This window comes from Cavia porcellus, unplaced genomic scaffold (assembly GCF_034190915.1).
Source record: "Cavia porcellus strain 051 isolate PalLab524CR breed Dunkin Hartley unplaced genomic scaffold, mCavPor4.1 scaffold_6, whole genome shotgun sequence".
NCBI lineage: Eukaryota > Metazoa > Chordata > Mammalia > Rodentia > Caviidae > Cavia > Cavia porcellus.
This window is the reverse complement of record NW_026947489.1, coordinates 95434987-95461875: the sequence shown is the minus strand read 5'-3', so window position 1 is coordinate 95461875 and position 26889 is coordinate 95434987. Positions and strand designations below refer to the sequence as shown.

The following is a 26889-nucleotide window of genomic DNA, read 5'->3' as shown; positions in this document are numbered from 1 at the left end:
TCATGAGTTTGATCCCTGGTACCAAAAAAAAGAGCTGATCCTCAATCCTGGCATGTTTTTATGGAATACGTTGGTGACACCTGCCTCAGTGACAGTTTTGCCAGCCGTTGGTTATGAACCGACCCAAAATTAGGATGAATGAGAACAAGGCTACTGCGTGTAGCAGTGTGAGCTCCGGAGCCTTTCTCTTGCAGCAGCTGGCGTCGCCACTTGTGCAGGACTCACCGTGGGGTCCTGTGTAGGCCCTGTGCGTGCCAGAAGTCCATGTCCTGTGTCATCATTGTCGTTGGCCGGCCATCGTGTCCCGTCCCCGTCATCCCGTCCCCCCCCCCCCCCAGGTGCAGCAGGCACTTTGTCCCTAGTTGTGTGTGGTGACAGTCTGTGGATTCTCCAGGAGTGTGTGTAGTAATGCCTGCTTTATTTTCTTTCTCTTCCATTCTTATTTTTTTACTTTTTTTCTTTGTGATATGACATTTTCAGCTGATGTATTGAAAGCAAATCCTTCTAATTTGGGAGCCCGATCACAAGAGTGAGTTTTTCTACTGATGTTTTTAGCTGTATATCTTTTTTTGTGTATGTCTTCCTCCTCTTCTCCTTCCCAATTCGAAAAGATTCAAAGCACATTTCATAAATACTTGGTAAGCAAATCCCTCTGTCTGTTGAATAACATCCCTTTCCACAAAGCAATGTACCACTTTATATTGGGTCAGATTCTTTTACCAAATGCTGTTGTAATGCATAAGCTAACATCTTTTGGGGGTTTTTTGTTTGTTTGTTTAAATATTATGTAGCATGCCAAAATAATTTTAGTTCTGTCATTATTACAGATACATGTGTCCAGACTCTTGTCACCAGTGTGTCATGGCACTGTGCTTTTTTGCTGGTTATTTCTTTTGTTTTAAGGAAAATTATACAGTAACTTCTGAAAACAAAAACTCCATTCTGTTTTCTGGATTCTAAGTAATAAGATCTGACTGATGGATTCTCCCCGTGGTCCCCTGCCTGTTGTTCCCAGGCCATGAAAGAACAAAAAGCTCTCCTTGTGCTCTGACCACAGCCAGCTGGCCCAGAGCAGCTGGTCAGGCCATGGGGCGTTGCAGTGCTGGCACCGGACAGCTGCTGGGTTGTCCAGTCAGTGTGGGAAACCTCTGCTCATGCTGCAGAGAAAGCACATCTGTTCTGGTGGAGCCAGAGTGTGCCTTCCATTGGTTCTAAGCCCAGTAACTTCCCCATGTAAGCTGTACATTGCTTTTGAAGACCTCCTATCTTGGGTGACTTCTGTACTAGTTTAATCCCTTCTGTTCTCTTTGACCTATGTCACAAAAATTTATCTTATGTCTTGTCTAGTTTTGCATCCTGGAAGAGCAAGTGATAAAATCGTCCATTTTCTTTCCTCCCAATTCCAAGATTTGCTTGTTGTTTCTGACATCATTTTATTTTGCCTAGTAAAGCAAATGATATGCTGTCCTAAGTAGAAATGTAGGCCCTGCAAGTGTCTGCAAGATGGCGAGCCACTGCGCTCCCAGCTTCCACAGAGAGTGTAGTCATCCACCCTGCCCTGTGCTGTGGCCATTGGGTGAATGCGTGTACAGCCCTAAAGGCTCTGTACTTTGGTCCCCACCTGGCCCCCTCATTCACCCATTGTGCTTTCTTTCTTACCCAGAGACTAAAAGATCTCAAGCAGAGAGAGTTTGCCAGAAATGTCTCTTCAAGGTCCCGAAAAGATGAGAAGAAACAAGAGAAAGCACTCCGGCGGCTCCATGAGTTGGCAGAGCTAAGAAAACAAGCAGAATGGTGAGGAAGTCTCCTCTCAGGAGTGTACATATAATTCTGGTCCTTTAAATTTATAGATTAAGAACTAGAAGCCAGGCTGGGGATTTAGCTCAGTGGTGTAAATAAGTGCCTGCCTGGCACGTATGAGGTTGTGAGTTTGATTCCTGATACCAAGAACTAGAAGCCATCAGTGGGTCCTGATAGCCAAGAACTAGAAGCTCATTGGGTCCTCTCCAGAACTGAAGTGCTCTTGCCCCTGGCGTGGAACATACCGAGTAGGCGTGCTGTCTTGGGGCTGTGCCTGGCTGCACCCAGTTCTGTTCCTGTGGTCTGATCTCTGCCCATCTCAGATGTTGAGGGCCTTATTCATGGGTTATACCAGTTGTACACAAGTGGTGCAGAGTGAGCATGGAGGAGCTGCCTGGCGAGTCAGAGACTTCTGCACCATGGCATCTTAGGGAGCCGAGATACACTGGGGCACAGGCTCAGGTCTCCCTCCCTGTGGGTATAGGGAGCTGGTACCATTTTGAACACTCCAAAGCCCACAGAACACTGTCCCTTGATTTCTCCTTAGGTTCCTGCCCTCTTAAGCGTTCCTCTTAATGTTCTTTCCTGATTCTTAGAGATTGAGTTTCTGAATGGTATTTAGCCTGAAAAGGCTTTTACCTCACCAAGGGTTGTGCTTCCACACAAGCAGACTCCGGGCCCATGTTTAAGCACTTGAAGCCACCATCAGCTCCAGGAGGTGTGGGTCCCAATAGAGGCAGAGTGCCCTCTCCTCATTTGTCTGAGTGGCTGTTCCAGGACCAAGGGAAGGATGTGGTTCCCGAGAATGGGAAACTGATTGTGGTCTTCACAAGTTTACAGAGAACTGAACAGCTCAGGAGTAGACTGAGTGCCTCACGTGCTAAAGGCCTGGGTCCTATCTCTGCATCCAGGAAAAAAGAAATATTTTTGAAAGGCAGTTTGGGTCAAGTCAAGGTCAGAGTTCCCATGTTTCTTGGACTTATTAAGTGATGTCATTTTGGGTTGGTTTGCGTGAGTGCTGTGAACTGAACCCATGGCCTTCCTAGTGCTGTGTCCCCAGCCGCCTTTTACTTCTTATTTCGAGACAGGGTCTCTTTAAGTCACTGCATTGCCTAGGTCGGACTTGGATGTGCAGCTCCCCCCGGCTCCCAGAGTGCTGCCATGTGGGGTTCACCACTGCGTCCAACTCCTTGTGTAGTAAGCACAGCCCTCTTGGGCCACACTGGGCCACTGTTTAGTTTAGGGGCTGCCATAGCACATTTCCTTCAGAGGGGAGTTTCAGTTCTGATCATGGCAACATTTTCCACTGAGACCAGGCAGAGCCAGGCTGCACTCTGTAGTAGAGCCCTGGGCTACCCATTGCAAAAGGATAAGACAAGACAACCAATTAACCTCAGGAGGGTAAGGGATTTTGATCCTTTATTGAATAGTACGACTCCTTAGAATTACTGTAATAGTAAGTAAAGGATCCCAATGAATCTTTTTTTTTTTTAACTCAATTTATGAACTTTTTTGGGGGCTGGTGATACAAGTCTGTAATCCAGGTTCTTTGGAAAGCCAACGCAGGAAGATCACAAATTCAAGCCCAGAATATTCAACTTTAACAAAATTCCCTTACCAGCTATAGTGGCACACACTTGTCATCTCAGCACGTGGAGGCTGAGGCAGGAGGATCACCGTGAGTTTGAGGCCAATCTAAACTACATAGCAAGACCCTGTCCCAGGGAAAATAAAAAGGGCAAGAATGTAGCACAGTTTGAGGACCCTGGTCAGTCTCCAGTGCAACCCTCAACACAGTGAAAGGCAGACAGCATGCTCTATGGGGTAGGCTCTGCAGTGCAGTTAGTTCTCTCCTGCTGCCCATGTGGGACAGGTGCCCATCACCTGGTAGCAGCGGTTCATCCAGCAAGAGGCAGGAAGTAATCTGAGTGTTTTTAGCTTCTGAAGTGAGGTCCCTCAGTAGTAAGGGGTCAGTTGACAGTTGTGGTGGAGGGAATTGAACCCATGGCTTTGGGCATGCTGGGCAAATGTTATGCTAAGCTACATCTCCAGCCCCCCCCCCTTTTTTTTTAGGCCAAATCCTTATAAATTGCTCAGGTTGAACATGAACTTGCAGTCCTTGTGCACTGAGCTGGAATCATAACCATGTATACCGGGCCTGGCTCCTACTTTGTTTTCAACTTTGGAATTCAGGTGTTCCCAGAAGTCTACACTCTGAAGGCATTTCAGTCAACCTGGGCAGTTAGAATATGGGCATTAAAACACCCTGGTGACGCCAGTCCTGTTGCCAAAGCTGGAGGAGCACTTGATAGCGTTGTTCTGTGTACCTGGGAAGTATGGCAGCTCCTGTGGGTTTCTCTTTCCAAGGTTCAGTTATTGTAGGAATCTATGATAAGAAAATATTAAATGAACATTCCTGAAAAAAGACTTGTTAAGTTTTTTTTTTTGTTTTTGGGGGTTTGTTTTGTTTTGTTTTGTTTTGTTTTGTTTTGTTTTGTCTTTTTTGTTTTTACTGGTACCAGGGATAGAACTCAAGACTGCCCGCTTGCAAGGCAGGCACTTATGCCACTGAGCTAAATCCCCAGCCCCAGACTTGTTAAGTTTTACATTGTGTGTCATTACAAGTACTGTAATGAGTTCTGCCCCGTTCCACTCTGGCAGTGCTTGGGACACAAATTACACCTTTGTCCAATGGATCTGTGCTCTGGATGCCACCTGCCCAGAGAGAGGAGCTGGGGGAGACTGCATTCACAGAACTGTTAGAACTCTCCCAGACTGCCTCGGTTCTGCAGTTCTGAAGGTTGAACCCAAAGGAACACCAGCCTACATCTTCAGCCCTTTCTGTTTTTTAATTTTGAGAGACAGTCGTGGTAAGTCATCCAGGCTGGACTTAAACTTGCAATCCTCCTGTCTCAGCCTCCTGAGTAGCTTGCTTACAAGCATGCACCACTGTGTCCAGCTATAGCTATTACATTTTATTATTGTTGTTGTTAATCTTTTTACTTAGGTTATAAACTTTTTCATAGGTGTATGTATCAAAAAATAGTCTAGGGTTTCACACCTTCTGTGATTTCAGGAACCGCCAGGGTTCTTGAACCACCTCCTGCAGATAAAGGGAGCTATTCTGCCTCAAAACTGAAGTCTGTGTCTAGGGCTGTTCCCTGGAAATTGGCACAGACATTCTTTTTTTTTTTTTTTTTTTTTAATTTTATTTAAGGAGAAAAAGAAAAAAAAAGCAGAGAAAGGGTACAAGTTATACAGATTTACAGAAAAAAATAAACAGTAGGAAATCACTAGTTAATGGATTACATTTTGTCATCTTAGAAATAATTGTTCAAGTTACAAAATTAAAGCTTATAAAGTGGACATTCCAACAGTGAGACTGCAATCAGTTCTGTTCAATGATCCAATAAAACTCAGTAATATCATTATCTATCTTATACACTTAAATATACATGCAGTTATATCGTTTAGAGCACTTTCTTTTCCTCTCTTTTGGCAGAGACATTCTTACCACCTCTGGTATGCCATAGAACAGCACAGTAGAGGTTTCTAGTGTTTCTGTGTTTAATTCAGAATATACTTTTTTTATAAATGAAATTTAGTCAGCAGTACTTGGCACACACCTGTAATTCCAGTACTTGAGAAGCTAAGACAGAAAGATTGCCATAGGTTCAAAGCCAATGTGGGCTATATAGTGAGACCCTATTTCAAAATGTGCCCCCCAAAAAAGGAAAAAGTTGAAAAATGAAATTTGATAGCACAGGGGAAATGAGGTTTTCTTAGCTGAATGAGATGGGACCTCTGTTAACAGGCGTGCAGTCATACCTCTGCACGCAGGTCAGCAAGGGAGGCTCCTCGCCCAGCAGGATGCTGGGATGGCCTAAAGGACCGGTGGGAGCTGCACCCACTTTCCCTGGTGTTGGCAGCAAGGACAGTGGCCCTGGGCGTGGGGCGTGGCTGCCGTGTCCCCACAGAGTCTGGGCTGTTGGTCAGCACAAGGTGGGCGGAGGAGATGGAAAGGTGAGCACTGCCTGCTGTCCTCGTTCTGTGCCCCTAAGCCTGTTTCCTGTCTTTCTGAACCGTGCACAGCGCACCCGGGAGCGGCCCCATGTTCCGACCAACCACAGTGGCTGTGGATGAAGAAGCAGGAGATGAGGACAAGGATGAATCGGCCACCAGCAGTGGTTCGGGGGCTGCCGCAGGGTGCAGCCTGGGCCCTGAGCTCTCCTCGGAGAAAGGAGGCCCCTTCACTGCAGTGCCAGGCACAAGCTCCACTGGGCCGGGCCAGGCTTCTGGACCAGCCTCCCAGGGCGTCAGTTTTGGCTTTAAGAACAACCTAGGGACCCCGTTGCAGAAACTGGGGGTGTCATTTTCCTTTGCCAAGAAGGCACCAGTCAAACTCGAGTCCATAGCTTCAGTTTTCAAGGACCACGCAGAAGAAGGATCCTCTGAGGAAGGAACAAAGCCTGATGAGAAGGGTTCTGACCAAGGGCTACAGAAGGTGGGGGACGCTGACTTGAGTGGGAGCACAGAGGGCAAAAAGGATGACGAGGACCTGCAGGATGGGGGGGCCCTCGCCTCCACACTGTCCAAGTTAAAACGGATGCGGCGGGAGGAGGGCACTGGTACAGCAGAGCCTGAGTATTACCACTACATCCCACCGGCACACTGCAAGGTGAAGCCCCACTTCCCCTTCTTGCTCTTCATGCGTGCCAGCGAGCAGATGGAGGGTGAGGCCAACGCACACCCCAAGGGCACCCTGGACAGTAAGAAGAGTGGCTCCCCCAAGGCAAAGAGCTCTTCCAGGGTGGCCCCCAGCCAGGCAGCAGAGCAGGATGCCAGCAACAGCCTTGAACCAGCCAAGGAACCAAAGGAATCGAAGGAGAAGGAGGCCACCACAGAGGCTGAGCCCACTCTGCCCCGGGGCCGAGCTGAGGCCAGGAAGGCCCCTGCGGGGAACACAGGGGAACAGAGTGCAGGAGAGCAGGGTGCACCTGGGTCATCCGAGGTGCAGCTGCGCGAGCCTGCACCTGCCAAAGAACCCCATGCACCTGGCACTGGAACTTCAGGGAGGGACGTCCAGGAGGGCCCCCGGCTGCCAACTGGGCCCTTCTTCCCAGTGCTGAGCAAGGACGAGAGCACAGCCCTGCAGTGGCCGTCGGAGCTGCTCATCTTCACCAGGGCAGAGCCCTCTGTGTCCTACAGCTGCAACCCTCTCTACTTTGACTTCAAGCTCTCCAGGAGCAAGGATGCCAGGTCCAGAGGGGCAGAAAGAGCAAAGGATGCTGCTGGCCCCTCCAGGGATACCCTTCTGAGCACCGAGGCTGCTGGACAGAGCGGAGACAAGGACCTGGGACAGCCCCGGGCAGACGTGGGGCTGGCAGTGGCTGCTCCAGAAGGACCTGAGCCCGGGGGCAGCCATGGCCCAGCACCCCAGGATACAGTGCGGAGCCTGGGCAGCCGCAAGGAGCGCCCTGGGAGGGCACACCGGCACAAGAAAAAGAAGAAGCATAAGAAGTCCAGCAAGCACAAGCGTAGGCACAAGGCCGACCCAGAAGAGAAGGGTTCTAGAACTGAGCCTGGAGAGAAGGCCAAGAAGCGCAAGAAACGGAAGCGCAAGAAGAAGTCCACGGGTGGGGCCGACTCGGAGCGGGGCCCCAAGCCTGAGCCCCCAGGCAGCGGCAGCCCCCCTCCACCTAGGCGGCGGAGGCAGGAGGAATCCCAGCGGAGACCCCTGCCCTCCACTGATGAGGGCAGTGGGGGCCAGCAGAACGCAGGTGGGGGCACACAGGAGCGCAGTGGGCGCAGACACCGGGGTGAGCCCCCCACCACCTCCTGCCAGCACCGGGCCAACACCCCAAGGACCAGCAACCCCCGCTGCCACAACCAGCCCAGCAGTGGGGAAGACGAGGAAAGTGATGGTATCTTGTCACACCGGCTGCACCAGGAGTCCCCATCACAGTACAGCGATGAGGAGGAGGAGGAGGAGGATGACAGGGAGGAAGAAGAGGAAGAGGACTCTGGTAGTGCTCGCTCCCGCAGCCACTCAAGAGGGCACCGCCACTCCTCACACCGCTCCTCCCGCCGCTCCTACTCCAGCAGCTCAGCCGCATCCTCAGACCAGAGCTGCTACAGCAGGCCCCGCAGCTACTCAGACGACAGCTACAGTGACTACAGTGACCACTCACGCAGACACCCAAAGCGTTCCCACGACTCAGACGACTCAGACTACACCAGCCCCAAGCACCGCTCCAAGCGCCGCAAGTATTCATCCTCTGAAGAAGATGACTACAGCCTTAGCGGCAGCCAATCCCACAGCCGGTCCCGCAGCCGGTCCCGGGAGCACTCAAGGTCTCGATCCCTCAGCAGCAGTCAAAGCCGGAGCCAGCGGAGGAGTCGCAGCACCACCGCACACAGCTGGCAGCGCAGCCGCAGCTACAGCCGGGACCGAAGTCGCAGCACCCGCAGCCCCTCCCAGAGGTCCGGCTCCAGGAAAGGGTCGTGGGGTCACGAGAGCCCCAAGAACCGGCGATCCGGCCGAAGGGACTTCATTCGCTCCAAGATCTATCGCTCTCAGTCCCCCCACTACTTCCAGTCAGGCCGGGGTGATGGTGTTGGGAAGAAAGATGATGGTCGAGGAGATGACAGTAAAGGGACAGGCCCACCCCAGAACAGTAACACCAGCATGGGAAGAGGTTCAGAAAGTGACTGTAGCCCTGCGGATAAGAACTCTGTCACTGCAAAACTGCTTCTGGAGAAGGTGCAGTCCAGGAAAGGGGAGCGGAAACCCAGTGTGGGCGAGGAGGTGCTGGCCACCCCTAATAAGGCTGGGCTTAAGCTCAAGGACCCACCACAAGGTTACTTTGGGCCCAAGCTCCCCCCTTCTCTAGGCAGCAAGCCTGTCCTTCCACTAATAGGGAAGCTCCCAGCTACCCGAAAGCCCAACAGAAAATGTGAGGAGTCTGGGGTAGAAAGAGGGGAAGAGCAAGACCAGTCAGAGACAGAAGAGGGGCTCCCTGGGAGTGGGCGCCAGTTCCCTACAGAAAACACTGCTGGTCCCTTATTGGACCCACCCCCAGAAGAGCCCAAGTCCGAAGAAGCTACTGCTGACCACCCCGTGGCTCCACTGAGTACCCCAGCACACTCTGACTGCTACCCTGGGGACCCAGCTGGCCCCCATAGCTACCTCCCTGACCCCAGCGATGGGGACACCCTGGAGTCCCTGGAAAGCAGCAGCCAGCCAGGCCCTATGGATGCAGGCTTGCTGCCTGCAGCCCCCGACCTGGAGCACTTTGCAGGTTATGCACCTCCCAGCGGGGAGCCCAGCATCGAGTCAGCTGAGGGAGCAGAGGATGCCTCCCTGGCTCCCCTGGAAAGCCAGCCCATCACCTTCACACCTGAGGAGATGGAGAAGTACAGCAAGCTCCAGCAGGCTGCGCAGCAGCACATCCAGCAGCAGCTGCTGGCCAAGCAAGTGAAGGCCTTCCCAGCCTCAGCCACCCTGGCCCCCGCTGCCCCTGCTCTGCAGCCCATCCACATCCAGCAGCCAGCCACCGCCTCAGCCACCTCCATCACCACGGTGCAGCACGCTATCCTGCAGCACCACGCAGCCGCCGCTGCTGCTGCCATTGGCATCCACCCTCACGCCCACCCCCAGCCCCTGGCCCAGGTGCACCACATCCCCCAGCCCCACCTGACACCCATCTCCCTCTCCCACCTCACCCACTCCATAATCCCCGGCCACCCTGCCACCTTTCTCGCCAGTCACCCCATCCACATCATTCCTGCCTCCGCCATCCATCCTGGGCCCTTTGCCTTCCACCCTGTCCCGCATGCTGCCCTCTACCCCACCCTGCTTGCTCCTCGGCCTGCCACAGCAGCTGCCACCGCCCTGCACCTTCACCCACTGCTTCACCCCATTTTCTCAGGGCAGGACCTGCAGCACCCCCCCAGCCATGGCACATGAGTTGGGATGCGGGAGCCTCCCCAGCCAGGGCAGGTGCCCGAAACTTCCCACTGGTGTGCGCCGGGTCCAGAAGCCAGAGAACCAGGCTTCGGCTTGCAAGGCTGGGCTGGGAGTGAGGCTTGCTTTGGGTTTACTATCAGGGACCCCCTTTTGTCCGTTCTCTTTGTCCTCCCTCTCCTTTGTTAACTAGGGAGCTCCTACCTGCTGCCTACCCTGGTGCAGGGACACCTCCAGGTCACCACCCACATGTAGTTCCCACTTGCCTCTACTTTTTATCCTGTGCTCCTTTCTATGAACCTCAAGACATTTTCCCATTTCTGGCACCCAGAAGGTCACAGGTCCATCCACTCCTGCTTCCCTGGTGCCCACTGCTTCCCCTGCAGTGAACACTCTGCCACCTCGAGGCCGTGTCTTCCACATCCCTTGGTGACATGTTGTCCAGGTGAGGCGGAATAGAAATAGGATCTGGAGCCAGATGTGGGCCACGTGGTCCACTTCTTGGCACTGCAGGCTTTGAGTTCCTCACCTGGAAGAGGCCTCCAAGAGCCCATGAGAGAGGGTCCTTTCCTGACCTGGGCAGCACAGCCCTCAGTGGGGTGCTCCCCAGGGCAGGCACATGTGTCCGGAGGGTGTATCTTCTGTTGTGTTGATGTTTCCTTCTTAATTTATAGAATTTTTTAATGTAAAAATTGCACTGAACTCTATAAACGTAAATGCTGCTTTTTGTAGCTCATATAAAAAGGTTCATATTTGTAGTATACTGCAATAATATTTTTTACATCCAGCTCTTTAAGTGATCCTTGTTCTGGTGGCTTTGTGTAAATATATTTGCCCTAGTTGAATTAAGAAACTTTAAGGGTTATAAAATGAAAACAAAATAAAAGTTTTTGTTTTCTGCTAGATACAAAAATGACTGAGCATGCATATTTTATCAAGCTCATGTATTCCTCCAAGTTAGGGCCAGTGCCGCACGGAGGCAGCTGGGGTGGGGCTGCAGCGCAGGCCCCGAAGCTGTGTGCTCCCCAAGCAGTGAGACCCAGGAGCTGACTGGAGCCCTGGATTTCTGGACAGCCCCTCGGCCTTGTCAGTGCTTAGCTTCTGGCAGTTTCTCCCATGTGCCTTCCAGGTTTTCTGGAACCTGAAGAGCAGCAGGCTGGAGGGGCAGAATCTGTGGTTTCTGCCTCTTCACTTAGAAGCTGCACCGCTTAGAACATACACTGTCTGCTTCTGCCAGCCAGGTTTCAGCAGTGCAGGCTGTTGTGATGGATGCTGACCGAGGGATGCCTCTCCTGCTCTTCTGGCCCAAAGTTCTTGGGGTGCAGGTCCCAAGGTCTTTGATATGTCCCTGCCCAGTCCGGTGGCTAGAACTGAGTGGTGGGCTGGCAGGAGAAAGGAACTCCCTCTCCTGGGCCCAGTCTCTGTGTTCTGCCTTATTCCCCAGAGTCTTCAGGGACGAGGTCTGCACCTGGAAGCTCTAGGTGCCTCCTGTGTGGTGCCACCTCTGTGCCTGGCTGCATGGCACCCAGGACAGCCAGCACTGGAAGAGCAGAGCTACTGTCCTTTGGCCCATGAGATAATAAATAACGTGATATTAATGTCTTTGTGCTGCTTCCCATTCGCTTGCAGATTGAGCCGGGCGTGCTCTGGCCACCTTGCTGCCTTCCCTGGGGGCAGTTTTATTAAATTTCCAGAATAGTGATTTTAAAACCTAGAAAGGAAAAATAAAATGACCAGGCCTTACTGACAAGCGTAACATTGTATTTAACTTGACCACCATGTGATAGCAGTACTTGCTGTATAATGAGAAGGCCCTTCCAATAAACCAGCACACTGTGGCAAAGTAATAGCTGAGTCTTGTGATTGCTACCTGGCCAGTTCAAGTCTCAGGCTTTTGCCAGGAGCCACATCCCCTGCCTTTTTCATTTACATTTTGACACCAGGTCTAAGGTGACCATGAGAGATTCAAACTTAAGCTGTCCTGCCTCAGCCTCCCTCAGTGCTGGGGTGACAGGTGCCCGCAACTGCACCCATCTTACAAGTAATGTATTGTTTGAAGTGATTGACGATTCTCGGGGACCTGTGGAGCTGTCTGGATTCTGCCTGCTTCTGAACCTACAGAGTGCCGGGAGAGGGGCACATGGCCTCGAGTGGACCAGCCACTGCTCAGGGGCTGCATCCCAAGGAGGTGGCCTGGGAAGTGCACTGCCTCTGCACCAGGTCTGTGGTCCATCCAGCCTGGTGTTCAGCCCACAACTGCCCAGCACACAGCTTCCAATCTCCTGTCTCCGGTGTGGGCATATGGGTTAATTTAATTTACGAGCAGTGGGGTTTCAGGTTATCTCGGTTTCCATCCTGAATCTGTGATGCCTTAGGCACCAGAGTGCTGCCTCCTGTCAGAAACCAGGGGTCCCTGCACTTCTGGTCAGAAGGCTTGAGAGGCACATGCTTGGCCAAGGAGAGGAGAGGAGTAGAGCAGCTGCAGTTTGTAGTGATTTTCCCTCTGCCTGGCAGTGTGGCTGGGTGAGGTGCATGTACCTCCCCTCTGCCTCCTGCTACCCCTGGAAGCCTGGGGCCAGCTTCTTAAGAGTGTCCCACCCAGGGCTGGCCCACAGTAGAGAACTGCTGGGAGAGGATGTCCCATGTTGCTGGGACCAGGGAGGTAGCCCCCGTCCACATCTTGAGTCATTGTCAGACCCAGTGAGCCTGTCCACCTGCCCTGCCTCAGCATCACAGGCTTTTTGGCTACCTTTCTGCCCCTGGCATCATGTTCCCGTGATGTGGCTCTCTGGGTGTGTGGCTGGCTTTTCAGAATCTGAGTGCAGTTCCAGTGGTCTCTACTGCCCGTCTCCAGTGTTAGCCTGGAGGGGCAGACATACAGTGGCGTCCACATGGACACTGAGTTACGTGTTCAGGGAAGAAGTGCAAAGCAGGACACTTTTAACAGCTGTTACAAAGCAAGCTTTGGCAAGATGGAACCCATTTCCTCCTCTCCTCTTCACTCAGAACTGCTAGTGACCCAAAGCCCCGACAGGACCTGAGATCTGCAGATGAAGAGGGTCAGCACCTGCCATGCTCAGGCGGTGCTGCCTACTGACCCAACTGCTGTCCCTTTGGCATGGGCCCACCTGCCACCCCCCTCTCCTACTCACATCCAGCTGCTAAACGTCCTTACCATGCTGCTTCCTGTGACCAGTTATCTACACCAGGCCACATCGCCTTCCTCCTCCAGTTCCTCTGCCTGCAGGCAGGCAGCCAGCATCATCTCCCTTACTGGAAGCCCACTAATCACTGTATCTCTCTGCCCAGGCGTGGGGATCCCACTTGGGAACCCAGCCTGAGCTCCATAGTGAGACCCTGTCTCAAAAAAGAACAAATCTTTTGACTCTGTGTCCCCGTGAACTAAAGTTCAAATCCCTTAGTGTGCCATGCCGGAACCTTGAGTGCTTTGAGCCCGTTTTGTACTCTTCCTGAAAGGTACCCCTGTGCGCTGCTGCTGCCCCTTCCTGTTACTCTGTGCCTAAACCTCTCCCCCCTGATGGGATCTGTGCTGGAATCCTGGTTTTGCCATCCACTGGCTGTGTGGACTTGGTCAATGTACCAGAAACCGCCAGTTCCCATGTTTATTTTCCGTTTACTCTTTTCTTTTGTACTGGAGACCAGACTCAGGACTTCATGCTTGCTGCGCAGATGCTTACTCCACTGAGCTAAATTGCCAGCAGTTCCTGTGTTTATAAAGTAAACCCAGTGGTACCCATGTCCTAGGCCATCCTGAGGCATGGACCCCTCCCTAAGTGCTGTCAGGTGGGCTGCCGCCACTCTACTGTAGGACACGTGTGTCCTCGCTCCTCCACACTAGGCCCAGGGGCCTTCTCACACGGAGGCCCCGCCTCATGGGACACACAGTGTGGTCACAGCCCAGGTTGGGAATGGAGATAGGACAGAGGGGGCTTAAGCACCCATTCTTGCAGAGGTCACAGTGTTCTCTGGAGCTCAGCCTTGGGTGGGCACCAGAGACAAAGGGCTGGCTGGAGTCCAAGCAGTACTGGACCTCATACTGAGGAGCTCCAGCACTCAGGAGGCTGAGCGGGACAAGTCAGCATGAGGAAAAGATGGTGACCAAAGGGTGTGGCTGTGCCCTTGGCCTCTGCAAGCCCCAAAGTGCCCCTTGAGCATGGCCTCTCCCTCATCTGCAGAAGATGGCCTGAAGTGGCCATGGCGGTACACAGCTGGGATTCCCCACATGAAAAGGCCCAGCATTGGAGCCCACAGTGAGCAGCTTCCTGACAGTAAGAACCTGTCTCATAAATGAAAACATGTAGAAGCCTGGGATGCTCCAGGCTCGGTACTAACAAAAAGCCCGACATTGACTTCCATTCTATCACCTTGTTTGCGTTTCCTTCCTCATTGTGGACACTAGTCTGTTTTGTGTTGCAGTCTTGTTTTGAGACAGGGTCCCGCTATGCAATTCAGATTGGCCTTGAATTCAGTTGTGCAGCCCAGGGTGGTCTTGAGCCCACAGCCTGCCTCAGCCTCCTGAGTGGTGGGATGATAGGTAATTCAGTCCTACAGCAATGCTCCTCCATGGGATTCTTTACTAGGGGCCAAAGAAAGGAACTTTGCTTTTAACAGTCCAGTTTGAAGCTGGGCGTGGTGGCGCACGTATGTCATCCCACCACCGGGGAGGCTGAGGCAGGCTCCATAAGCAAGTTCAATGCCAGCCTGGGCTACATAGTGAGACCCTGCCTCAAAAAAAAAAAAGTTCAGTTTACATAATCTTGGGAACAGGCCGAGAGCATGACAGATACCCTAACAGCTGTGTGCCCATGTCTGTTAGGCCTGGTGCTACCCCAAAGAGTGACACACAGAGTCAGGTCTTGATAGTGGGACAAGAGTTGTATCACCAGAGGGCTGCAGGCCTCCCATCAGCAGAGGGTTGAGGCACATCTCCTAGGAAAACCCTGGAGTGACTCCACTCCATCCCAGCTCCTATCCCTTACTGAACCCTGGCCATGCCAGACTGGCTCCTCAGACAAGGCTCAGGATGGAGGCCCAGCCTGCTGCAGCCCTGCAGGGAGGAAGTGGATAAGTGCCTATCACACCGGATGGCAGCCATGGGTCCTATCTGGGGCAGCAGCTTCCTCTCTCCCCCACCTCTGATGAGTACAAAGCACCAGGGCAGTGCCCAGCTGAGTAGACCAGGGGAGAGTTGTGGGGGTGGGGGTCAGCAAGGACATGCATGAGCCACTGTCCCACACTGACAATGATGGCAGTGGGAGAGTGGCATGGAAAGCGGGTGAGGATTGAAGAGGTATCATTGAAGGACACTGGAAACAGGATGAAGTGACTGACTGCCCCCAGGAAAGGGAGGAGTTAGGACTGTGGGCCTTTAGAAGCCCCAGCTAGCCTCACCCCTCCTCCAGTCCCCTGCGGAGACCAGGTCTCGCTCCCCTTCATCTGCCCCTGCTCAGCAAGCTGCTTTGGCTCCAGTCTGATAGTGAGACTTCCTGTGGGGGGCCACGGGGAAAGGAGAGCACACAAGCCATTGCTCCTCAGCTCAGAAGGCCAAGGCAACGATGGCCCGAGTGTCGTGCCTGCTGCATGCACTCTGGCTCCTGGGACCTGCAGCTACACCTGTAGCCTGGGCCTTGAACCTGAATGCAGCCCAAATCACCTTCTACTCAGGCCCCAACAACAGCCACTTTGGGTTCTCCGTGGACTTCCACAAGGACAGCCTCGGGAGGTGAGGTGGGGAGTGGGGGCACAGAGAGGAGGACCCTAGCTGCATCCCTTCTGTGCAGCAGCTCAGCATGGCAGTTAGGAGTGCTGGGGAGGAGTGGGCTGAAGCGAGGTCATCAGGGACAGAGGAGACCAAAACCTAGTGGCTCCCCAAGGGTCTCAGTTGTATTTTGTATCCTTAGCTGCCAAATGCAGAACAGCACATGTCCTGGCCACCTGGACACCACCCCAGCCCACACAGTAGAGTACTGCAGAGATGTGCTAGGTCACTAAAGCTGGTGCTGGGTTGGCCTTGGAGTCACAGCCGTGTCACTCTGTGGGACTTACCCTGGACACTGGGACGCAGTGGTGAGGGCAGATGGCCTTCAAGGGCAGCCCCTGCAAATTCTCCTCCACCAAAGAGCTGCCCTGGCTCAAGAGTCCAGCCCCTTCCCCCCGTGGCTCCCACAGTGACACAGAAGAGCGGCACTCAGGGTCTCTCACCTTGGGTCCCAGCTTGCTTCCCTCCCCTCCTGCCCTGCTGCCCCTACCACTCTTCCTCTCCTGCTGCACTCCCAGGACTCACAGCCCCACTCCATCCGTGACCCATGTCTCCCAACCACATTCTTGAGCACTTGCCCGGGCTGCACTAAATGCCCTGCACGCCTTGGGCTCCAAGAAGCAGGCGTGCTCAGATCTTCGGCTGTCAAAACCCTGAGCCCCCCTCAGGGCGCAGTGAAGTCAACAGAGAGGCCAACCCAGTGGCAGGGAAGCCTGGCCTAGGGACTGCAGAGCGAGCCCCCGCGCAGACCACGCCGCGTGCTAGGTTCCCACGGGCACGCGGGCTCCCTCGCGCCGGGCCTGTCCCTGTCTCTACAGCCAGTATGGGCGAGGACACGGCGCACGGCACCACCCTCCTGGAGGGAGCGGGGTCCGCGTGCTCACCCGCGCCCCATCGCCTGTCCCCAGCGTGGCCGTAGTGGTGGGCGCCCCCAGGGCGAGGGCCCGCAGCCAGGAAGAGACGGGCGCCGTGTTCCTGTGCCCCTGGAGCGCCGCAGGCGGCCCGTGCTCCCAGCTGTTCTTCGATCTCCGTAAGTCCCAGCGGGGGCGGGGACCGAGAGGGAACCGGGACTCGGACGGCCTCAGACCGACAGCCTTGACACCCCGCTTCCCGATCCCCCCAGAGGACGAGACCCGAAACGCGAGCTCCCAGACCTTCCAGGTCTTCAAGGCGCGGCAAGGCCTCGGGGCGTCGGTCACCAGCTGGAACGACACCGTGGTGGTAGGCACTGCCTGCGGGTGGGGCCGGCGGAAGGCGAGAGCCGCCTTCCTCACCCTGCGTCTCTCCCAGGCCTGCGCTCCCTGGCAGCACTGGAACGTCCTGGAGAGGGCGGAGGAGGCGGAGAAGACGCCTGTCGGCAGCTGCTACTTGGCCCAGCTCCGGAGCGGCAGTCGCAAGGAGTACTCGCCCTGCCGAGCCAACACCATGAGCCGCGTCTACGAGGACAGGCTCTTCAGTAGGCCCCGCCCCACTTCCGAACTTGGCGTCCAGCCAGACACTGCCCTGCCAGAGGCCCCGCCCGCCTCCTAAAGCCACGCCTCTAAATCCCTCCAGGGACCTGCCCTCCCCGCCACGCCTCCGTGTTAACCCACGGGTCTGCCCACTTGACCCTGGGCCCTGACCCAGGGCCACACCTCCACATTAACCTACCGCTCCGCCCACCTCGATCGAGGCTACGCCTCTTCACCCGCCCATGGCTATGCCCCGCCCACCAAAACCCCTACCTGGTTCGAGGCCACGCCTCTGGATAGCCTGTGGCCATGTCACGACCCCACCCCTTGCTCCGCCCCGGCTCCCTGCTGGAGTCAGTCCTCCCAGCGCCACTGTCCTACCCTTCCCGCCCCTAGGCAGAGATAGACGGTACTGCGAAGCGGGCTTCAGCTCCGTGATCACCCAGGCAAGTGGGGAGCCTAGTGGCTTGGGGCAGGTCCTGGCCGGCCCGCTGGGCTGCTCTCACTTCAGGCTTCCCCTCCAGGCCGGCGAGCTGGTGCTGGGGGCCCCCGGCGGCTACTTTTTCATAGGTGGGTGCCACTCCCTTCCTCCCCGTGCCGGCCAGGATGCCCCAGCCCACACCGCTCATCCCCAACCAGGTCTTCTGGCCCGGGCCCGGATCGCCCACATCGTCTCGAGCTACCAGCCTGCCACCCTCTTGTGGACTGTGCCCAACCAGCACTTCACCTTCGACTCCAGCGACTCCAAGTTCTACGATAGCTACCGGGGTAACGCAGTTGCCCCAGTCCTGCCTTCCAGCCCCTGTGCCCTACCAGCACCAGCGTTCAGCTGGGTGGCCTCTGGGTCTCTTCCTACCTCCCCCCCAGGGCGCCCTCCCCACGTAGGCTTTCACTCCCTCTGCTGTGTCCCCAGGGTACGCAGTGGCGGTGGGCGAGTTCAACGGGGACCTAAGGACTCCAGGCAAGACATCCCCTTGGTCCCGTGGGTCTGGGGGCAGGAGGGACCCCACCAGGACACCTCAGGTGGGCAGGCAGGCAGGCCCAGGGCCTTGACTGATCCTACTCTCCCCAGAGTATGTGGTTGGTGCCCCCACTTGGAGCTGGACTCTGGGAGCTGTAAGTACCCTGTGCACCCCAAGCCTGGGCTCCAGGCCCACCCTTGTGTCTTCTCACCAAGGTGTGTGCTTGAGCAGGTAGAAATCCTGGACTCCCATGACCAGACACTACTCCGGCTGCATGGAGAGCAGGTGCCCCAGCCCTTAGTCCTGGCAGATGCCTGGGAAGGGGGGGCCAAGGCCCACAGAGTGTGCTAAGGCACCCTCATCCTGCAGATGGCTTCGTACTTCGGGCATACTGTGGCCGTCACCGATGTCAACGGGGACGGGTGAGGCAGGGGCGCCAGCCCTTCCCCAAGGGTCCCCTCTTTCCAGGTCCCACACTAACACGAGCCCCCCTGCTGTCCCCGGCAGCCGGCATGACCTTCTGGTGGGTGCCCCATTGTTCATGGACAGCTGGGCTGATCGAAAGCTGGCCGAGGTCGGGCGTGTGTACCTGTTCCTACAGCCCCCAGACCCCCACTTGCTGGCTACCCCCAGCCTCTTGCTGACCGGCACACAGCTCTACGGGCGGTTTGGCTCAGCCATCGCACCCCTGGGCGACCTCAACCGAGATGGCTTCAACGGTGAGGAGAGAGGTTTGAGAGTCACCACAGAAAGGTGCCTGTGAGCAGCAGGGGCCAGTAAGGCTACAGAGGCGGGGGGACCCTAGTCAGGCTGCTGAGTGTAAGACAGTCGAAGGAGACCAGTGTTCCGTGGCTGCCTTCACCTAGACATTGTGACCTGCCACCTTCCGGGCACATATGTCAGAGTGGTCTGGAGAAGGGGCTGAGACCCGGGCACAGGGGGACCCTTGAGAAGGGAGCCCTGGCCGAGGGCTCCCTCCACCCCCTCAGAGAGGGCTCCTGCAAGGTGAGAAGAGACCAGGCTGCAGCCCGGACATGGAGGAGGCCAGCATCCCAGGGTAGGGGCTGGGAGCTCTGGGGAAAGGACATTCTGGGCAGAGGAAGTGGCCATGGAGCCCCATGCTGCTTGAGGTGAGAGTAGCACAGAGGTTCCTGGTGCCAGGGAGAAAGGAAGTGGCCTAGGAGACAGCTTTCGGCCAGTGGGGTTGGGGGTGGGGGTGGGAGCAAGGAAATGAGGAGCAAATTGGAGAGCAGCCTTTGAGGCCGAGGGTCAGAACTGCACAGGCTCCACTATGACCAAGGCCAAAGTGCAGGAGAGCAGGCGGCCAGGCACAGGAGGGCACCCTGAGTTCACGGCACTGCATTCTGGCAATGCCTATGTACCCTGCCCAGGAAGTCAAGAAAAGCCAGGCCTGTTGTCACACGCCTGTTATCCTAGCACTCAGGAGGCTGAGACAGGAGGCTCTTGACAAGTTCAAGGCCAGCCTGAGCAAAAAGCAAGACCCTGTCTCAGAAAAAAAACAAGAAAAAAAAATCAACAAAAATGAAATATGTCATGATGCACTAAAACATAAACAAATGAACCATAAATCAGAAAACAAAGCAAAGAAAGTTGCAACATAGATGTCAAAGATCTATCTAGGCCAGGTAGGGTGCTCCATGTCTATAATACTTTTGGAAGCTGAGGCAGGAGGTTGCAAGTTAAGGTAACTTAGTGAAATCCAGTCTCAAAATTTAAAAAACAACAACAAAAACAAGGACCAGGATATAGAGCAACGGTGGAGAACACAGAGTGTGCATGAGGCCTGAGTGCAGGCCTCACCACAGATGCAGTGAGGAGTCTTTTTTTTTTTTTTTTTTTTGTGGCACCAGGGATTGAACTCACAACCTCATACTTGCCAAAGCAGGCGTTTATGCTGGCTGAGCTAAATCCCTGGCCCTGAGGAGTCTTAATTCTTAACACACCCAAAGAACCATTTTGTTGGCTGATTTGGATTCAAACCCAGGGCTGCACAACCATTGAACTAGTCCCATCTCTTTTTTTTTTTTTTTTTTTTGGTACCAGGAATTGAACTCATGGATCATGTGCTTGCAAGGCAGTGCTTTTGTTTTTGGTTTGTTTTTGAGGCAAGATCACACTCTGTAGCCCAAGGTGGCCTTGAATTCCTGGTGCTGCTTCTGACTCAGCCTCCTGAATTCGGGGATCACAGGTGTGTGCCCCACACCTGGCTTGACCTTAAAAGTCATGGTGCTTGGGGGCTGGGGATTTAGCTCAGCAGCATAGCGCCTGCCTAGCAAGCGCAAGGTTGTGAGTTCCATCCCCAGTTTAAAAAAAAAAAAAAAGAAGAAGTCATGGTACTCATGAGCTATGACATGGTTCTGAGCTGGCGTGGAAAGGGGGCCAGTGTTCACTGGATCTCAAATTCTGGGACTCAGTTTTTACAGTAAAAACAAGAGTAATAATGCCTGCCTCTCAGAACAGAGTTAAATCTTGCTGATGTATTTCCTGTGATTGCCAGCAAGGCTGTCCCTGTGTTCAAATTTCTATTCCTGACCACCCCGGCCATGTTACTCCTGCTGGATAAATTTCCCAGATTTGTTCTGCCCAGAGCACCAGCCAGGAGGTGTCTGAGTGCCCCTCTGGTCTTCCTGCAGACATCGCAGTGGCCGCCCCCTATGGGGGTCCCGGTGGCCGGGGCCAGGTGCTGGTGTACCTGGGCCAGAGTGAGGGGCTGAACGCCCACCCCAGCCAGGTCCTGGACAGCCCCTTCCACACAGGCTCTGGCTTCGGTTTCTCCCTTCGAGGTGCCACAGACATCGATGACAACGGATATCCAGGTGACCCTCACAGCTCTGGCTGGAGATGTTGGGAGGCCTGGGGACCACAGCCCTGGCTGGTGCCCTGGATGGGCTCCAACTGACCCCATGGCTGGGGCGCTCAGCAGTGGGCTCTGGTGAGGGATGAGCTGTCCCCATGCCCACTGACTCCAGTTTGCCTGCCACCTGCAGACCTGGTGGTGGGCGCCTACGGGGCCAGCAAGGTGGTGGTATACAGGTAAGTACTGGTTTAGGAGGGGGCAGGGAGGCCGGGCTACAGGGCCCAGTGGCAGATGACTCCCCCTCAGAGCCCAGCCGGTGGTGATGGCCACCATCCAGCTGCTGGTGAAGGACGCGCTGAACCCCATGGAGAAGAGGTGTGTCCTGCCGGGGACCAGGACCCTGGTGAGCTGGTGAGTGGAGGCGGTGTGGGAGGGTGGGGCAGCACCTAGAAGCCCAGGCCTGAGCCCTGGGCTTCCTACAGCTTCAACATCAAGATGTGCGTGGAGGCCACTGGGCACAACATTCCTCAGAAGCTGCGTGAGTGGCCGGGCCGAGGTGGAGGGAGGTGGCCAGACCTCAAAGCGCTGAGCCTTCCCTGGCCCACAGGCTTGAGCGCCGAGCTACAGCTGGACCGGCAGAAGCCCCGCCAGGGCCGCCGCACACTGCTCCTGGAATCGCAGCAGGCGGACACCACCCTGAGCCTGGACCTGGGCAGCAGGCATGGCCCTGTCTGCCACACAGCCACTGCCTTCCTGCGAGTAGGTCCAGGCCGGGGCAGGGGTGAGGCGGGCGGGATGGAGCATGCCACAGCTGGCCAACTCTGGCTCTAGGATGAAGCCGACTTCCGGGACAAGCTGAGCCCCATTGTGCTCAGCCTGGATGTGTCTCTGCCGCCCTCGGAGTCCACCTCGGCCCCTGGCCTGGTGCTGCATGGGAACACTCACATCCAGGAGCAGGTGGGCACGTGGGGTGGTGTGAGACCCCAAGGACAGTGAGCCAGGTGGTAATACAAACCCTGAGACCCAATGCCACCTCTAATCCCTGATGAACCCCACACTCAAACAGCTCCCCGAAGCTGATGGAAACACATAATCCCCGATATCACCACCAACTCCGCCCACCCTGGGCACAGTGGTGCATGCACTTCCATCATCCCAGCACGCAGGAGGCTGAGGCAGGAAGGCCCCTCAGTTGAGGCCAGCCTGGGCTACATAATAAGTTGAAGGCCAGCATGGATGCACATCGAGACCTGGCCTCAAAAACAACAAATCAAAAGAGCAGACCCTGACACGGTCTGGCCGTTCATCATTCCAACTTGACTCTAGTGCTGGCTGGCCTCTGCACCTCCAGGAGGGCCAGCTGCTCAATGCGACGCCAGACCACACCGCTGGGCCACCAGCCCTGCTATTTCGTTTTGTTTTTTATTTATTTATTTATTTATTTTTTGGTGCTGGGATCAAACTCATGATCCTTGCACTTGACAGGCAGGCGCTTAAGCCACTGAGCTAAATCCCCAGCCCTGTTTTTTAATTTTTATTTTATTGATACATTTAGATATGCATAGTGCTAACATCCATCACAGGACCCAGTCCTATTCCCTGGGCCCTGGTCAGTAACCCAGCTCACGGTTGCTTTCCCGGCCTTTTGTGAACCCAAACCTCACACGCCCAATGTGACCCTGCAGACCCGCATCATCCTGGACTGCGGGGAGGACGACCTGTGTGTGCCGCAGCTGTTGCTCAACGCCACTGTGTGAGGGACCTCGCCCCGCCCCCCTGCTGCCCTGTTCCCCTGCCCAGCCCCCTACTGCCCTGTCTCTCGCCCCCTGCTGCCCCGTCCCCCCCACCCCACCCCACCCCCACCCCCCGCTGCCCCGCCCCGCCCCCTGAGGCCCTGCCCAGCCTGCTGCCCTGCCCTACCGCTCCTCCCAGCTCGCTGCTCACTCAGGGTCGGTGCACCTCTCCTCATTGGGGCTGACAACCTGCTGGAGCTGCATGTGGCCACGGCCAACGAGGGCGAGGGGGCCTACGAAGCGGAGCTGGCCGTGCTGCTGCCGCCGGGCGCCCACTACATGCGGGCGCTGAGCGACGTGCGGGTGAGGGCCCAGGGGCTGAGGCCGGGGTTCCCGAGAGGTCCCTGGAAGTCAGGAACCCTTAGTAGCCCAGGGGCCCCCTGGATCGCCTCCAGAGGCCACCCAGGCGCTGGCAGGCACTTACATAGCTGTAGGATTTTGTTGTTTTCCCGTTGTGCTTTGTTTTTTTGTTTTTTAATCGGTACCGGGGATCGAACTCATGACCGCCTGCTTGCAAGGCAGGTGCTTATGCCACTAAGCTAAATCCCCAGCCCCCATCCCGTTGTGCTTTGTAACAGTGGGTCTCACTCCATAAACTATTTTCTGTTTCCAAAACGAAAAGTTGCGCCACGTGTGGTGGCACAACTGTAGTCTCGGCTGTACTGAGGAGGCTGAAACAGGATCTGTAGAGCCCAGGCGTTCAAGGCCAACCTGGGCACCACAGGAAGACCCCAGCTCAGTAGCTAACGGTGCAGGAAGCGGGCTCACAGTCCAAGGTCCTGCTACGGCAGCCCCCTCTCCCCTGAATGCAGGCCGCGCAGCCGCCCCAGGATGCCCAAGGGCCTAACCTACCTCTGCTGCTCCTGCAGGGCTTTGAGAGGCTCATCTGCAACCAGAAGAAGGAGAACGACAGCAGGGTGGTACTGTGCGAGCTGGGCAACCCCATGGGGAAGGACGCCCAGGTGAGGCCTAGGCACCATCGGCAGCCCCAGGCTGGGCCTGCCTCTTCTCCCGGTGGGAGGCTGGGTCAAATGGAGATAAAACCAAGGGTAGCCCACGTGTGGCGGCCCACTCCTATAATCTCAGCACTTGGAAGGCTGAGGCAGGAGGATCGTAATTAGAGCCCAGTCAGGGCAACTTAGTGACTTAGCGACATTTTGTTTTAAATTTTAAAAAGGAGTCTGAAGATGTAGCTCAGCCTCAATCCCTAGTACTGGGATGGAGGGAGATTGGGAGGGAAAGAGAGAGAGAAAGGATGGGGGCAGGACGATCAGAAGGAGGAGTGCTGAAGCCCACACTGGGCTCTGGCAGTGACCCTGGCCCTCCCATCTCCAGATAGGGATCACGATGTGGGTGAGTGTAGAGGACCTGGAGCAGGCCAGTCAGGCTGTGTCCTTCCGGCTGCAGGTCAGAAGGTACTGCCCGGGATGCTCCCTCCCACCCCGGCCTTGCTCTCCTACTACCAGCCACACAGTGCCAGCCAGGGGCCTGCTCTGCAGACTCCCTGTCTCAGATTCCTCAGAGCCTGGGAGCCAGGGGAAGCCTCCCTGTGCCTGGCCCCTGTGACCCAACCCTTGATGGATTTAAAAGCCCCACTCTGGCTGCCTGGCTGAGCCTCACCTCTCCTTCCCTCTCCCAGCAAGAACAGCCAGAACCCAAACAGCCAGGCTGTGCTGCTGCAGGTGCCTGTGCAGGCAGAGGCCAGGGTGGAGCTCCGGGGGTGAGTGAGAGGTGGGGGACTGATGGAGGGGCGGCAGCGGCTCTGGAGTCGGGGGAGCCCCAGAGTGCAGCTCCGTGGAAGGTTGAGATCAGCACCCATAGGAAGTGGAGGATACAGACGATTCCTAGGCCACTGGGTCCAACCGCTCGGGAGTGGGTCCCTCCAGGAACTCCTTTCCGGCCTCCTTGGTGGTGTCAGCAGAAGGTGACAAGGAGCAGGGTATCTTGGACACCTCGGGCCCCAGGGTGGAGCACACCTATGAGGTAGGAAGATCCCTGGGGTCTGGGTTGGCAGGGGCCTGGGTGCTGAGTCACCTGATACCGGGGGTCACCACCTCCCAGCTCCACAACAGAGGCCCCGGGACTGCTCGGGACCTGCGCCTCGGTGTGCACCTGCCGGGGCAGTCGCAGGCCTCCGATCTGCTCTACATCCTGGACGTGCAGGCCCACGGGGGCCTACAGTGCTCCCTAGAGCCCTCACCCAATCCCTCGGAGGTGAGAGCTGCGATGGCAAGGAAGGGGCTGCGGCTCAGAGGCTTATTTGGAAGCGCCTGACCACTGCCCCCACCTGCAGCTGGACTGGAGGCCCACCTCGGCCAGCGTGGCCCTGCATCGCCAGCGGGAGCGACGACAGGCTGGACCCGCAGAGCCGGTGCTGGTGGTGAGGCCTGCTGGGGCGGGTCTCCCTGGGGTGTGGGGGTGGCAGCCCTGGTCCTCTGGAGTGCAACAGCAGGCGCGTGGATGGAGCACCAGGGGCCCGCTTCTGTGTGGTTGCACGCGAGGCCTTTCCCAGCCCTCTAGCCCTCTGGTCCTTGGCTGGGTCCCGGGGCCAAGGGGTGACTGGCAGGGAGGCCTGGCGACTGATGACCGTCTCTTTAGAGCTGCGACTCAGCGCCCTGCACGGTGGTGCAGTGTGAGCTGCAGGAGATGGTGCGTGGGCAGCGGGCCATGGTCACTATGTTGGCTTTGCTGCGGCTGCCAAGCCTCCGCCAGGTGGGGACGGGAAGTGGGGCCCGGTGGACGTAGCCATCTACCGAGAGGCGGGGATTCTGGGTCTAGAAGGCCAGAGCGTTGTGCTGGGCTAGACTTCGGGTGGCGGAGGGGTGGGGCTTCTGGCCATGGGGCGGGGCTTCGGTGTGCGCACGGGTTCCAGGGCGGGGCCTTTCTCTAATGGGTGTGGCTCCACCCTGGGCCTTAGCGGCTCTGGAAAGTGGCCCTCCCCTCCCAGCAGGGGCCACTGGTGCAGACCGTGCTGCAGTCGCGCGCGTGGTTCAATGTGTCCTCGCTCCCGTACGCGGTCCCGGCGCTCAGCCTGCCGAGCGGAGAGGCTGTGGTAAGCGGCCTGCGCGGGGGTGTGGGGACCCAGAATTGGGCTCTCGACTGAGGCACCGGCCGCCCTCAGGTGCAGACGCTGCTGCTGCGCGCCCTGGAGGAGCGGGCTGTGCCAACCTGGTGGGTACTGGTGGGAGCGCTGGGCGGCCTACTGCTGCTCACTCTGCTGGTGCTGGCCATGTGGAAGGTGAGGCCGAGGCGGGCGGGTTCCTTGCCCTAAGGTCCTCGGGCCCCTCTGCCCTGCCTGGGGGCAGCGGGCCCAACCTGCCCAGCCCCTGCACCTCAAGCCGGTGGAGCACAAACCTCAGAGTTTACTGAGTGGGCGGGAGAAGGTTGGGCCCAGCACATGTCAAGCAAGACCCCGGTGGGTTCCCACTGTCGTGTCCCGATCCTGATCACCGGCCCTGTGTACTAGGTGGGCTTCTTCAAGCGGACCCGGCCCCGCCTAGATGAAGACGAAGAGGAGGAGTGAAGGGTCTGCTCTCAGAGCCACACTCTGCCTTCTTCCTCCCCTCCCCGGCTGCCCAATAAAGAGGCGCACAACACCTGGGGTCTGTTTGTATCTTCAGTCAGATAGGGAGAGGGGGTAGGGGTCACGGGTTCGAGCAGAGTGTCTCTGCCAGGGCTGTGTAAATTACTGTCCTGGGTACAGAGCTCAAGATGGCATCTGGAATAAGAGGTGACCAGAGGGCATAAATCTGGTGTAACAACACAGGCCTGCAATCCCAGCACACAGGAGACTGAGACAGGAGTTTGTGAGTTGCAGGCCAGTCTGGGCTGTAGCGTGAGACCCCTGACGCCAAAACTCAGGACTATGAGGGACAGACATCTCAACACTATGAGGGTCAGAAAAATGTGCACATCCCTGCCTCACCCACCCCTCTCCCAAAGACCTTTACAGCTGTGTGGAGGCTGGGAAGGATCTGGGGTACTGTCCCTTGGCTGGGACAGCTCTTGACCACACCCCAACTCCCCCACTGCCCCTTTTCCCCACCAACAAAAGTCTTCTATTAGGATGGAGTGAGTAGTGGCCAGCAGTTCCGCAACTGAGGTTACTGGAGTTGGGGTAGACTGGGGGTGTCCCCACATCCTAGGGTATTCAGTGATTTGTGTATTCCATCATAATTTTTTTCCCAGTACTGGGGAATGAACCCAGCTTTCCTGCAGAGCTCCACCCCAGCTTCCTCTTTATTCGGTTTCTGAGACAGGGTCTCCCTAAGTCACTGAACTGCCAGGCTGGGCTGAAACTTGTGGTTCTCCTGGCTCAGC

The 26889-nt window shown here is 56.2% G+C and overlaps 2 protein-coding genes and 1 long non-coding RNA gene across 15 annotated transcripts in view; 2 read left to right on the top strand and 1 right to left on the bottom strand.

The window, feature by feature from the left end:
- Gpatch8 (G-patch domain containing 8) overlaps nucleotides 1–11613 on the top strand; it is a 73031-nt gene extending 61418 nt beyond the window's left edge. For all 7 annotated transcript variants that reach the window (XM_063251701.1, XM_063251704.1, XM_063251702.1 and 4 more), the window contains 2 exons: nucleotides 1664–1794; nucleotides 5893–11613. In XM_063251701.1, coding sequence (XP_063107771.1) covers nucleotides 1664–1794; nucleotides 5893–9769 — 4008 coding nt within the window. In that variant the 3' untranslated portion in view covers nucleotides 9770–11613. The remainder of the gene's footprint in view (nucleotides 1–1663; nucleotides 1795–5892) is intronic.
- LOC134476570 (uncharacterized) lies at nucleotides 11193–16841 on the bottom strand. The gene is made up of 2 exons (XR_010048375.1): nucleotides 16700–16841; nucleotides 11193–11477 (listed from the first exon to the last, which is right to left on the bottom strand). It is a non-coding gene; the product is annotated as an uncharacterized LOC134476570 (long non-coding RNA).
- Nucleotides 11787–26165, top strand: Itga2b (integrin subunit alpha 2b). Of its 7 annotated transcripts, none has more exons than XM_063251710.1 (30): nucleotides 11787–15509; nucleotides 16454–16575; nucleotides 16669–16766; nucleotides 16836–17001; nucleotides 17393–17442; nucleotides 17521–17566; nucleotides 17636–17764; nucleotides 17910–17957; nucleotides 18069–18112; nucleotides 18190–18243; nucleotides 18328–18380; nucleotides 18466–18677; nucleotides 20613–20795; nucleotides 20967–21012; nucleotides 21083–21187; nucleotides 21259–21314; nucleotides 21384–21535; nucleotides 21608–21733; nucleotides 22462–22529; nucleotides 22725–22872; nucleotides 23439–23531; nucleotides 23905–23984; nucleotides 24209–24289; nucleotides 24456–24552; nucleotides 24631–24783; nucleotides 24863–24949; nucleotides 25168–25281; nucleotides 25520–25621; nucleotides 25691–25807; nucleotides 26036–26165. In XM_063251710.1, the coding sequence occupies exons 1-30, from the start codon at nucleotides 15343–15345 to the stop codon at nucleotides 26090–26092; spliced, it is 3054 nt and encodes a 1017-aa protein (XP_063107780.1). In that variant the 5' UTR covers nucleotides 11787–15342; the 3' UTR covers nucleotides 26093–26165. The 7 variants fall into 7 exon arrangements, 5 of the variants coding, with proteins under 5 accessions (XP_063107780.1, XP_063107779.1, XP_063107778.1 ...); XM_063251709.1 differs by having other exon boundaries at nucleotides 25517–25621; XM_063251708.1 differs by having other exon boundaries at nucleotides 16364–16575.
- The last annotated feature ends 724 nt before the right edge of the window (nucleotides 26166–26889 follow it).

What these genes read in the sequence shown, in the direction of transcription:
- Itga2b (XM_063251707.1), top strand. Translation starts at nt 15,343, where the DNA reads ATGGCCCGAGTGTCGTGCCTGCTGCATGCACTCTGGCTCCTGGGACCT. An exon ending in CTGTTGCTCAACGCCACTGT is followed by an intron (nt 22,530 to 22,724) that starts GTGAGGGACCTC and finishes CTGCTCACTCAG; the next exon opens with GGTCGGTGCACCTCTCCTCA. An exon ending in GCCAGGGTGGAGCTCCGGGG is followed by an intron (nt 24,290 to 24,455) that starts GTGAGTGAGAGG and finishes GGGTCCCTCCAG; the next exon opens with GAACTCCTTTCCGGCCTCCT.